At 42.0% G+C, this 14,124-nt stretch overlaps 1 protein-coding gene across 1 annotated transcript in view; it reads right to left on the bottom strand.

Moving 5' to 3' along the window:
- The window catches only part of KCNAB1 (potassium voltage-gated channel subfamily A regulatory beta subunit 1), a 756,359-nt gene that overhangs the window by 248,282 nt on the left and 493,953 nt on the right, over positions 1-14,124 (bottom strand). The window contains exon 5 of the mRNA XM_086944907.1: positions 10,429-10,473. Coding sequence (XP_086801033.1) covers positions 10,429-10,473 — 45 coding nt within the window. The remainder of the gene's footprint in view (positions 1-10,428; positions 10,474-14,124) is intronic.

Genomic DNA, 14,124 nt, shown 5'->3' with positions numbered 1-14,124 from the left:
TAAAAGAAAAAATGAGTGTATTCACAATTCTCAAATTGTAAAATGAAAACTGTAGTATATGGGATACTATGCCTGTGTGAAAATTATACATCATTAAAAGCAACCCAAAAATTTGGAAACGCATAACTCAATAAAAGACTAGAATCCTTTATAAAACATTAACACAAATTTGGTAAAACATTTTATAGAGCACTCTCAAAGTCAGTGAAATAAAATGGACTGTCTCGATTGTGATCACCAAAAATCCGAGGGTGGGCGATCTCGAAGCCCTACTGCTGCGAAAAGGAGCAAACCTAATTCTAAGATTTGACACTCGTCTTATATGCCTAAACGAGATCTCAGAGGTCAAAACAGCTAATTGGCATTCACTTCCTTTTTCCATTTACTCCCTATTCTCATCAGTAAAACTGGCCACCTAAATCCATGTTTAACACAGAATTCAATCCTCGCAGAACTCTTAATTCAATTTTCAGACCTACAATTCCTATCATATTATAGTGATTACATCATTCCTTCGTTTGATGTAATTGTGTCAAATTATTCCTCTGTTGACTGTGGTTTCCAATTGTAGATACCCTAAACAGGAACTGAGGTACCCCAACCAAACACCGAGCCAAAGACAGGCTTATCAAAGAAGACAGGGCTCATCCGCACCTTGCGCCTCACGTGACCGGCGAGTCGCCAGCTCTCCCAACCGGTTTCGTACCTCGAGAGCAAACCATTTTTCAAATAAAGTTTATTCCTTATTTGTTGCAATCTGAAAGCTTTTAAGAAACCTTTGACTTCACCTGACATGAGTGATTCATATATTTTTTGTTACCTTTTAACAGTTGAAAGTTCTTCATCGATTGTTTGCCAACTAATGGCACCTCCATGATTTTTATAATTGCCCACAACAAGCACAATATATCTTCTGCCTTTTAAATGAAATACTTTTAGGTACAATCTACTCAAAATCTTTTTTTTCTGTGATCCTCATAATCAAGGTTTTATTTGCATTACTCAGCCAACTCCTTTTGTTGTTACTGATACAAAGGTATGCATATTTGTGTTTTTTCACTAAAGACACAATATTCAAAGAAATAAGCTGTCAATGTCCCATATACCTCTTCTCCCCAACCCAATTTCCTGTCCTAAGTAAACCCTAAAATCCGACAGGGTTGAAACGGGACAATAACACTTCATGGGGCAATGACGATTTTCCAATATTCAACGGGGAGTCTTTTTTTATAGAAAACAGAAATACTCCCAGGCTTTTGACAAAACGTGACATAGCCTGGTACACCCAGCCTTACCAAAATTGCTCGATCAAATCTATAAAATTAACCATTAATCACGCTTTATTGCAGAATACCTTTGACCTGGCATATTACTTCTAAAATTAATTTAGATGTTGGCTTACATTTTTTTTAAAATATTTGTATTCTTCTATTTATTTTCATTGGTTACAAATGTACACCACAATGTATAATGCACAAATATGTACAGTGGCGTGGCAAGGTTAGGGGGTACCTGGTGGAGAAAATTTCTTGTCCCCCCCCGGCTCGACAAAATGGCAAAAATATGTGTTTAAAACACATATTTTTGCCATTTTGTCACCCCCTTCAGTGATGACACCTGGGGCGACCAGCACCCACCGCACCCCCTTTCCCACGCCACTGAACATGTATACTGTATGTTTGTCTAACATATTATTTTCTTTGCATAATCATATTGCTAGGACTATACATGTAAAAGTTTTATTTAACTAACTGACTATGGACTAATAAAAGAAAATGAATGATCAACTGATTCACTATCCTTTTCATCTATTTTTTTCAGTATTCCATGCGAGCAATCCATTTTGTTTATGAAATTGTGTATATGGTCTAACCTCCTGTGTGAAAGAACTCAAGCCCTTTCCTTCTATTCAGGAGAAGTTCATCAACTCCTCTGTGAACTACATACTCAATACCTCGCTGGCAACTGGGGAGGTACCATCTATGTGGAAAAAAGGTCAAAGTCTTACCGCTACTAAAAAAACCTGCAGCAGACCCCAAGCAAGCGGTAAACTATAGGCCTATCTCCCTTCTCTAAAATTCAGGAGAAAGAAGTCAACCACCAACTCTCCAGGTATCTGGAAGACAAGGGAATATTCCGCTCTACCCAATCTGGTTTCCGCCCCAATTTAACACGGAGTCTGCACTCCTCGAAATAGTGAAGCATGTTCGGAGCACCCTCAACAAGGGAGGAAAAGCCATGCTGATACTGCTCGACCTCACGGCGTCGTTTGATACTGTGCCCCATCTCAAAATGCTTGAGCGCCTTCACAAGACAGGGGTCAGACATCTGGCCTTAAACTGGTTAGCTTCTTTTTTGGACAGACGGACTCAGGAAGTCTGGCTGCCGTCTTATACAGCTCAAGCCAGACCCTTGTCTGTGGGTGTGCCGCAGGGCTCGGCCCTCAGTCCCACTCTGTTCAATGTATATCTGACACCCCTAGCCACTCTCACGAAGTCTCTTTGTGCAAAAGTCATCTCGTACGCAAATGACACGCAGCTTCTGTTTAGATGCGAGAAAGGCGCAGACTTAGATGGGATGTTGATTTCTTACTGTCTCACCAAGGTATTTGAGTGGCTGGATTTGCACCATCTGAGATGGAACCGGGACAAAACAGAGATCGTAACCTTTGGAGATGTCCCCCACAATTTTGTGGAAACCTGGTGGCCAAATAACCTGCCACACCCCGGCCTCCCTCAAAATTGTGTCAAGAATCTCAGAATCAAAATATATAGCGCTCTTTCCTTCCTTCTGCAGATTCAAGCTCTTGCTGGTTCCTGCTTCAGTGTGCTCCGCATGTTGAAAAGATTCCTTCCGCTACTATCCGAGTCTGCTGGTAAGAAGGCAGTGCAGGCCCTGATCACAACTAGATTGGACTATGGGAATGCTCTGTACCTCTGCCTCCTGGACTATCTCCTTAATACACCACAGGTGGTTCAGAACTCCGCAGCTAGACTGCTGCTCAGGCTTCCTCCCAGGTCCCACATGACCTCCCACCTAAGGGCCCTGCACTGGCTACCGGTGAAAAAGAGGGTGGCTTTTCAAGCCATGGTCATCATGCATAAGGCCTTGGATGGGACGGGGGCATCATATCTCAGGAAGAGATCAGTACGTACACCCCCCTCCATTCGTCTTCAGCGTGTCAGGCGATGGTGTTTTGAATTTGCCACCTCAGAATGGGTGGGAGATCCTTTTCCTGATCATCGGCTGACCCACAGCCTTGACATGTTCAAGAAGAAGCTCGAAACCTACCACTTTGACAGCTAATTCCACCGCTAGTTCGACTCTCCCCATGCCTAGCACCGAAACACTCCGCAGACACTGTGCTTTACAAATTATTATAACATAACATAACAATCTTAAAATAATGCTACAGAAAGGCAGAGTAAAAAGAGAGGAGCTAGTTTTCCTTAACCCCTCCCATGCTGATGACGAGCTCAGCTCGCCATCAGCCCCGGTGCTCGTGTGCTGATGACGAGCTGAGCTCGCCATGGCCGTTAGAACACTCACACGCGGGGATAATTCCCCTGCTGTGCTGAGTGTTCGAAGGAACGGGCGTGGCCGTGGCACACGAGCACCATGGCTGATGACGAGCTGAGCTCGTCATCAGCACCGGGGCGCTGTGTGCGCCCCCCTCCCCCCCAGCACAGCCGGGGAAAAACCCCTGCAGCGATTGGGTTATTCCGTGATGATACAAAGCTCATATAGGTCAGCACCGGAGCAGTGGCGTAACGAAACTTGAGAGGGGACCCCTGCAATGTACATGGAGAGGCCCTCCTCCGGAGTTAGTCAGGAGCTCTCTGGACAGGGTACTGTGCTGAGGGGGCCCCTAGGAGCTCAGTCCCCCCTCCCCGCACCAGAGGAGCTGCGGGGGCCTATGTTATACCACTGCACCAGAGCAACCTTGGTCCCATGATGAGGGCAAAAAATAAGCCCTGTGTGTTTTTTAACTATTAAGCACCCTGTGGCCTGGTGACAATCTATTCCCAGTCCCATTGCTGTTGTGTTGCCAGAACTTTACCCAGCAAGGCAGAAGAGCAGTGCTTAATTTGAGCTGGTGGTTCCTGCACGGTACTTAATTGTCAAGACCAGTACATATGACAGTCTGATACCTGGAGGCAAATTTAGAGATGAGCACAACAACAGATGTGTATTCATAATTAGACATTATACATTACTAATACCTGCCGCCCAAGAGATCCTACAGGGCCTGGTATAGTTTGACTTGTCACACTTTTTGGAGTGTGATGATTAATAGTTTTGTTTTGGCAGCGCTGGCAGGGACACAGGGTGGTGACAGCTTGAGTGACCTCCTGACAGGGGCACAGGCATCTATTTTATTACAAATTAAGCACTGCCTAAGAGACAGGCAGGTGTAACTGCTCCCTCTTAATAACTTGTATATTTACATACAGACCCGAGAGATGGAGAAAGAGAGAGCTATCAGACAGGTGACTCACACAACATTTTCTTTCAGTGTATAATGACTTGAGCAAGCAGGCAAAGTTGACATTGTCCAAATACCCTAAACTAAATGTTCTATTTTTATTCAAATAAAGAATTGTTATCGATATTTGAAATATTTTAAGTGTTTAATATATGTAGAATGAATAGTTAATATAAATCAAGTATTCAATTGATTACACATTTGCAGACACGTCGGCATAATATTAAAAAAACTAGAAATGCGGGCAAGATAATGTGTGTTTTCATACAGGCTTACTGAAATGGAATACATTTTGGCAGAGCTATGGAAGCTAAACTGATAATAACAGTAAACAAAGTAAATCAATATCCACGGTTTTGCGTTGAACAATTTAGTTTTTAGCATATGATTCTAAAGAAAGTCCTATTTGAAGGGTAGCTGTGCCTTACTGAGTCTGGGTCCATGCAAACCCCTCGGGAGCCAGTGTGGTTGATTCTGACAATTCTGGCACACCATTATACCTGTCAGCTTACTAAGCCACCATGACAGCAAAATGTGAGCCATCACATTGTACTTCTATACACACTGAAACACAGCCAAAGTGATGGAAGGATTCACTTGCAATACCGTAAAACCCCTGAAAATCAAAGTTCGTGGCCATCAGATGTCACTGGTGATGTTATATGCGCTGTTTTCAGTGATGTTGATTTTAAAGAGCAAGGGAAACCCTGAGATCCATTGGGATCTGGGGTAATAAGTACTTTTCAACGAACAATAGCCCCTATGGTAGCAGTAATATCTACACTCATATCATGAAAAAATACATATAACCAAAGACTGTTTAACAAACCGCAATATAAAAAACAACAACAATGTATGTAAAATAAATGACAGCTGAGCGAAGAAAAATGTGTTCAGGGGGAGATGGCTTAATGTGAAAGAGTGAGTCATGAACTTAACAGCCTGCCTATTCCTAACGATTATTATTATAGTGCAGTCTGTCGACTGGTTTCAATCCTACTGAAAGTCCAGGATCATCATCAGGACATAAATTATAATTTGCCCGTCACGGTCAAGAGTACAAAACACAGACTATAACTTTCAACATTTATGAACAGTAACTCCCACAGTGAGGGGTGCAAGCACATCAAACTAACTGAAAGGGATATGATTTGTATGTTGACTCGCTCGTGATGACTTGGTTAGAATTGGGAAATTATTTCTTGGTTAGAACTGGGAAATTATTTCTTGGTTAGAACTGGGAAATTATTTCTTGGTTAGAAATGGGAAAACTGGGAAATTATTTATTGGTTAGAACTGGGAAAACTGGGAAATTATTTCTTCGTTAGAACTGGGAAATTATTTCTTGGTTAGAACTGGGAAATTATTTCCAGGAGTCCCATGTATAATATTAAAGGAGATGGTGTCCCACAGGGTTAACTTTCATAGACTTCTCCACTTCTGGAATACACTGTGGTCCCCTGCTTCCACCTGTGGAGCCCCTCAAACGCCACTGTTATTTATTGTACATACACTGTTGTTTTTTAAATTAAGTCTTATTAAACATTGTTTGGTTATATATATGTTTTCATGACAAGAGTTTAGATATTACTGCTGCCATCGGGACCATTGTTCTTTGGAAAATTGTCAGTGATGTCATAAAACGTGATTTGAGATTTCATCGGTGATGAGCAGTGCATGGTGGGGGCACACCTTATAATTCTTGTAGTGTAGGAGAACTGGAGAATTTCAGGGGATTTAAGGTTTTGCAGTTGAACCCAACTATTTTGAAGTGGAAAGGGACAAGTAAATGCATTACATGACCCAAAACTTACTTTAAACTGTCAGTTTCTGTGATTTCCATGGGCATCTTTTCCAAAGGCACATGTTCATGAGTTATTTGATTGTGGTTTGGATGTATAATTGTAGATGTGTTGCCTGATGATGGTGAGTGAGACAGCATAAGAGTATGTACATGTGTGAGGTGGATTGTATGGAGATTTGTGATGGCTGTGTTGGCATGGGATGGTTGGCGTGTGGACTTACGAAAGTAGGTGTGTGATTTTTTATAACAGCTGGGGTGACTCCTTGTCAGACCATGATGAAACTTGATATCCTCACACTAGGTTAAACCTTCTAACTGCCTAACAAATTTCACCAGATTCACTAAACAATATCAAAGTTATTAGCAAATTAAATTTGTTGTCCTCCCTCGAAATTTGCTCCACCAACGGATCTGCCAATATTAGTGCAGATTCATCAAATGGCACCAACATTTTTAGGAAATAAACACATTTTGGCTCCCCTTTGAACTGTGCCTCCCCAAGGCAGATCTTCATGGAATTCAAAATATGAAGAGCAAACTCAACACACTGTCTCCAAATTTCCCTCTGACTACCTCAAATGATGCCAACATTATTACAATATCAGACTCCATAACTCTCCCTTTTAACCGTGCCCTCCCTATCTGGTTCTACATGAACCCCAGTTCATTTGCTCCCTGCCTGCCAAATTCAATCAGACTCATCAAACTGTGACAAAGGTATTAATGAATGAATCTTTTATTGTGCCCCATTTACTTTGAACCTCTTTCACAGATCTTCACAAAACTTGACACACAAACAGAAAGCTAAACCTGTCTGCTGAATTTAGTACAGATTCTTCCAACAGTGCCCCACCTATGGCTGTGCTAATGTTTGTGCAGAATCCTCAATTTTGCAACAGTGCTAAATTTATTTGCAAATGAGAACATCTTTGATTCTCACCTATTAAATGTGCCTCTCCCGTTGATGTAAGAAATTGAGAATACCTGAGCAAGCTATCCATGCTAAATTACCGCCAAATTACATGGAAATCCACAAATATTCTCAATATTTGTAATAAACTAAAAATGTTTGGATCCCCCTTTACATTACCACTCTGTTGGATCTTTACAAAACCTGTCATACCTGTAATGAGTGTTACCTGTCAACCACCCACCACATTTCATGTAGATTCATCAAACAGTGTGAAAGTTATTAGGAAATGTAAAAAAAAATGTGGTTCCCACTTACACTTTGCCCTCGCTTGATGGATTGGTGCAATTATACAGATACCAATCAAAAAGTAGTCCTTCTAAATGTTTGCAAAATGTTGTGCAACTTCTTTATGCATGCCAAAGTTATTAGCAAATTAATAATTTTTTGCCCTTCACTAATTTGACAACACCAAGCGTAACCTCAACTTTGTAAGTGTCTGCAGACGTTCATGCATATTCATCGAACGGGGACTAGGCACACAAACGTGTTAACACTTGCAAGTTCATCAGAACCTTTTTTAAAGACTGATCTCACATATGGTCCTGGACGGATATACACAAAACCCCGAAAAACAGACTTTGGAGTGTTATTCTATATTCATGCCAAGTTTGGCATAAATCCAGTCCACAGATTTGTTGTAGTGGTGAGCACAATGTTCTATGGGATATGCTCCCATAGGACACACACTTTTTTTTACCCCCTCTTAACTTTTTTCACTTGCATGAGTTTGTACAAAATTTGGCAAGGCAGACCCTAACTTCTTGCACTAAGCTAGTGCCAAATGTAATGTCCATGGTATGGTGACCATCAATCCGTAAATTTCAAGGACTGCCCGAAATTTGGGCCTCTTGTGTGTTTTCCGTGAAGAATTATTTCAAAGGCGCCTTTTGTCCGTAATTTCGTACTTTAGAGCGAGCCGCCCCCTGCAAGCAGCCTGAGAGTTCTGTAACTCTTAATGTAGCTCCTACTGTGATCAGTGGCCTGCAGCAGCCCCTCCCCGATCTAGCACAGGCTACTATCGGCCCATTATCATTCTGTATGTCGGCCTAATCATCACAAACAAAATGATAATGGGCCAGTGACAGCATTTGCTGGGCCTCCTCCTGCCAGAGCTCAGGACATGGCAAACTGCTGTTGTTTATGGGCTCCTGTCACCTCACCAGTGGCCAAGATCTGGGGAGGTGGAGATTGCATTTTGGCGCATGTTACCCAGGTGCATCCAATATGCGAACGCAGGTATTTAAGTTTCACTCCCGCACACAACAGATGCAGTGGAAGGTTCTTTCAATCTAATATAAACTTATTTTGGCTTGTGCTTGTGTTGGTTGCCTATTTACTTATGTAATATTGAGCGACCTCCTCTGGTGTGTCTGTAAAATGTACCTGTCCCGAATTTGTGTCCTGAATTCTGACCTTCAATCCTGAATTTTTGTCCTGAATTTTGACCCTTTGTCCTGAATGTTTAAACTTACTGTCCAGAATTTGCACCAATGTCCGTTGGTCACCCTAGTCCATGGGGATAAACGTTATAGGAAAACCCAAAATGGTAAGTGTGACTCAGTGGGGTTGCCAACTTTGTATTAAGGGGTCAATGTCAGGATGCACAAAATGCACTGATTCAAAATTCGAAATGGAAATAAACTGTTCATGAATATATAAATTTCCAGGATTAGAAGAAGGGTTTGATGTTTCATGTACATTATGCCATTGCCACTGAGGGCCTCGCCATCCAGTAAAGCTAAGGGACTTTTGGAATCCGTTTCTTGTAATCTGACACCACCTATTGGTGGCGTCCTACGGAATTATAACCTTTGCCGAGCAGCTGGTCCTGATCATATACATTTCTGTGAGAGCACACCATAACAGAATATACATTTGCTCTAATTTATGTTAATATGGTAAGGGATAACGTTAACATTTACATCAGACAAACAGTTAAATGCGGTTTTAAGTTAATGAGGACAATAAAATCAAGGTTGGGATGGGATCAGGGAAATTATATATCCAAGGTTATGATTGGTTTATGGTGAAGGTATTAACAAAACTAGTAAAGGTCTGCGTTAGAGGTGAGTTAAAGTTAGAATCAGATTTGTGTTTATGTTAAAGTCAGTTAAATAGGGCGCAATAAACTTTGGTTGATGTATAGTTAGGAAGGAGATTGTTTTGGGGAAAGATCAACAGTTAATATTAAGATCAAGGTGCGGCTAAGATTAGCTTTAAAGATATTTCTAATAGCTTTCTTGCGCAAGGCAGATGTTTACTTAAACGCCAGTACCACGTTTGTAGACATCTTTTCAAAAGAAAATCTGAATTTGTTCTTTGCATTGGTTATTGATTATAATCACACTGCATGGAATGCTGGGAGAAGCTCTACCAATAGGAAGGCTTAGAATTGTGGTATTTACGGTTGCTGAATGGATATGGAGGTGCCATTGTTTACCTATTTCTCAGTGTTGATATTAGAGGGGAAGCAAGTGATAATTGCCTTATAGCCCACACACATTCAAGCATTTACCTCTGTTATTTGTCCTTTCCCGCCAATAGGCACCCTAGTGCCCATAAGTTCACAAACAGCCAATCAACAGAAGTGTATGATCTCAGAATCGCATTTTCATCACTGTTAGTACATGCAGCAGATAACACAAGCACTTCATACAGCTTTTAACATGATACCACAGAATGAAGAAAACAGGGAAAAAATTGCCCTTTTCTCGGCTTGTCTGATCTTTTTTAACAACTGTGAAATTCGCAAATGTCACATTGTTTGATATTGTGGAATTCCTGGAATTGGGCAGATGGAAAGTTTCAAAGAATATTTTCCTATGGGGACTGCATTAGTTATAAATTATCTTCTGGGAGAATGTTTCAAGCTGAAAAGGTCACACATGTCATGCCTTCTCCTCAAGCAGGTTCCCTTTTCTGAAGCGCACATGACTCTTGAATGTGTCTGCCCTCATGTATGATTTTCATGTGAGATTATTTGAAGTGGTTTTAACTAAATTTCAGATAATATTTTACATAATTTCTGAATAATGTTGTGAAGTTTCACTACAAATGTCTACCGTTTCGCCCATCCCGCGTTTTCCATTTCACAGTGTGTTGCAGAAACAACGAAATGCGAAATACACCTGAACATTACAAAATGCATTACATGCCATACATTACCTCCATCCTTTTTTCCTGATGATGTTTCCAAGTATCACCTCAGCCCTGGAAAAGAAACATAACATCAGTATCAGGATGCCTTATAGATGGAGTCATTTAAGTGGAATCTCACGCGCAGTATATTTTGAAAATCTTACTAGATCTTCTTTCACTCATTGTTTTTGCTTCAAAATCACCAATATGGCTTCCCCATAGTGTCCGTACAGCTTGTTGAAAACGAAGGCTGCCTGCTATTTTATCCTCATGCTTGGATTTACAGATACTCAGTGTTAGAACCGGCTGTCTCTAGTTGGCAGAGGTATGCACTTCTGACAAATAGGGACACTCCTTTTCTAGTCAGGGCAAGGGGATCACACCCTTCGATAACCCCTGCTCACCCCCTCGGTAGCTTGGCAGAGCAGTACAGGCTTATCTCAGAGGCTGTGCGTTAAGCAATTATGACCACATACAGTAACACAGTGAATACACTACAAATGGACACGACACCGTAGTATTATAAAAATAAGTATTTTTATATAAGGCTTAGCACAAGACCAAATAACGGCAAAACTGTACACAATCGGAATAAATACGTTTAGGAAGGAAAAAGGATAGTTCAAAGGTAGTTTCTTCTTTAGCACAAAAGTCTTTAGTATCAAGCAAATCTTCTTCTGGGAAACACAGTTCTTAGCAACAGGGTAACTCACACGGGAGCTACACAACGTCGAGGCAAAGATAATCCACAGGTTCGGCGTCGACCGCGAGGAGCGTTGCGTCGGGCCTGGAGTCACACGGACCCCCAACAACACAGTACCTTTAGGAAAATGAAGCACACGATGATCAGCGGCGTCGAGCACTCCGGCGTCGCGTCTTCGGTGTCGATCAGGCCTCAGCAGGCGTTGTCGATGATGCAGTTGCACAGAGTGAGCAGCGCTCACGGCGTCGAAGGGCACACGGTTGATGCGATCAGCAGCGGTGCAGACACGAGGTCCTCTGGAGCTAGAGCCGTACTCCCACTCACTGGCGTTGCTGCTGGCGTCGGTCGGGCCCAGCGTCCGGTCGTCGTGATTGCTGTTCCTTTCAGAGGTGCTGGATTCACACTTCCAGCAAGATAGCACTTTTAGCAAATGAAGTCCTTTAGCCCTGTGACTTTGTAGTGTAGTTCCTAGTTTCCCACTAGGCCCTGCGCATTGGAATAACATAAACAGTAGTATCGACGTGGAACTGCTTATATTCCAGGCCTCCACTGACTATGCTAAACTTAATTGGGTTGTGTTACCAACTAGCTCAGAGGTCACTGGAAACTTTCTTCTCTGCATAGGAAGTGATCAGCTTCCTTGGCACAGACAAGAAGGGATTCAGCTTTCCAACAACCGTGCAACATGACAACTTTGCTCCTCAGATCAAGAGTCGATCTCTAGGGTCGTGTGAAACAATAGACACAGATTTCACTCAGTCAGTCTAGTGCAGTTTACTTTCACAGTATGTAGAGAATAGAGAGACGGGCGTGTATCAATAAAGGGTTAACATTTATTGAACAGTCTTTCTTCTCATACAAGAGAAATGTATTGCCACAATTGCAATAACTGTTATTATGAAAAGTACGTACAGTAAGGTAAGAATAGCGAAATAGAACTGTAAAAGCATTGATATGGTTTCTTAGCCATACAATGGTTTAAAAGTAATAAAACATATATACAGTCATATATACATTAGGCTAACATACTCAACTGGTGCTTCTAACTAAGCCTACCCCAGTGTGCCTGACCTAAGCCTAACACGTGAGAAGGGGAGTAAGTAAGTAGCTTAAGTTAAGTTGGTTTTGCCAAGGTTTGTTTCAAGAATTCTCGTCTAAGGGTTTAGTCAACACCATACCTCTGAATAGAATGATGGAGGATTGGTATCTCCTTCAGGGGTCTCTCTCGATATCCCAGTCACCCGCGAGGGTAAACTGGAAGCGCCGGGACTGGATTTCTCTGCACGAGAAAGGCAGCGGCTTCTCTCAGCGCGTCTGGAGGAAGGAGGGGTGACAGCGTCCGCGGGCAGCTGGGCTGGATGTCTTCGCAGAGGACGGCTGCACGGCTCCTCAAGCGTACTGCACCATAGTTCGCGCTGTAGCGGCGATAATGGTAATCAGTAGCTTCACCACCACAGGATAGCAGGCTGCAGCGACAGGCAACGCTCAACAGCAGTTAGCTTCGCTCTCACAGCTCACAGCTTCGTATTGCTTAAGGCAACGTTGGTAATATTTATACCTGACAGGTGCCGGGTTTGACGCAAGTTTGCTGGACATAAGACGTCAATTAAAGATGTCACTAGGAAGTGGCAGCTATCAGTTGCTCATTAGAGTTCCATTACTAATCAAAACATAGCAAGCGGGGATTTCCAGGTTTGCTAAGTTTTTATCTTGTTGAAGAACTCGGAGTGTTATCTAGGAATATCAGATAGTGACTGCTGCTCTGTCATTGCACTAATTGGTCGCAAAGGAAGTAGCAGAGAGTCATGCTGGAATGTGGCTCTGTGGCTCTGCTCGTGTGAGGCCAGAGATGACTTTACAGAAAATCGCACTTGAACGGTTATGCCAATATAGGGAATAAATGGATTTATAGCCGAATAGGGGCATAAGGTCACAGTATCGATCAGGAACCTAGATAAGCACATGACACCCACTCCACGAATTCATGTCCATCAAAATTACTAAAACTAAGCAATTAGATGTATGTGTAACATTGTGTAACATAGCCCACCCCAAAATACATAAATGCATTCGAAATAGGCGTACTTGTAATACATGGAATTTAGGTACTGTACGTTTTTTAAAGCATAGTAATCATTCAAAAGGTATTGCATATGAAGTCAATGAACGATTATGCAAAAGAATTACACATGAAGTATCTCTGACAGAAGAAATGCGAGATAAATCATCACATAAAAATGCATTGTAATAATATGTGTGCTAGAGGCTGGTGTTATGTTATTATGTCTCTAGATGTGTTTAGAAATAGAAGTGTGAAGCTTCTGTTCTCTAAGAATAGTTTTTACGTTAAGCAAAGAATTGTTCGTGCCAAAAAGAGAGGGTCAATATTTTAAAAAAAATTGTCCAATTCAAAGAAAAATCAGTTTACCAAAGCTCCTGGCAGTTTTATGTTATCAAAACTGAAGGCCGAATACAGAGTTCATGGGAACGCTGTGTCGGAAAGCTTCTCAAAAGTTATTGTTTCTCTGTGGGTGAGAACATCGTATCAGACAGGCTCGCAAAGAATTGGTCTACAAAATCAGGTGATAGTTCAACCAAATTAGATAGCGCTGAAACTTGGCAGGTGTGAGAATGATTGCTGTCATCGAATGCAGGATCAGCAATGCTCACAGAACGTTGTACCTGGATGATGTTGCTTTTGTCACTCGCTCCACTGTTACCACTTGGCTGTAGTACAGGAGTCTCCACGAATGCCGTCATCAGGATTGGTAGCCGCTGGGGACAACACAATGCGTGAGCCGTTATTGGACTTAGCAAAGTATCGACGTCCATTGGTACTGCTGATGGAAGTGAAAGACAGATGTCCAACACGCATTCCTCGCCGCAAAGCATACACCGTAGCACAGGTAAAATGCAATTTTGCCATATCGGTCTGAATGAAAGGAACCAGGTCATGTTTAGATCTCTCAGCCTGGCCAATCCGAGGACGTTAGTTATCCTGTCCCTGTAGCGCATTGCTA

Source organism: Lissotriton vulgaris, chromosome 11 (genome assembly GCF_964263255.1).
Source record: "Lissotriton vulgaris chromosome 11, aLisVul1.2, whole genome shotgun sequence".
Lineage (NCBI taxonomy): Eukaryota > Metazoa > Chordata > Amphibia > Caudata > Salamandridae > Lissotriton > Lissotriton vulgaris.
This window is presented reverse-complemented; position numbering and strand designations above follow the sequence as displayed.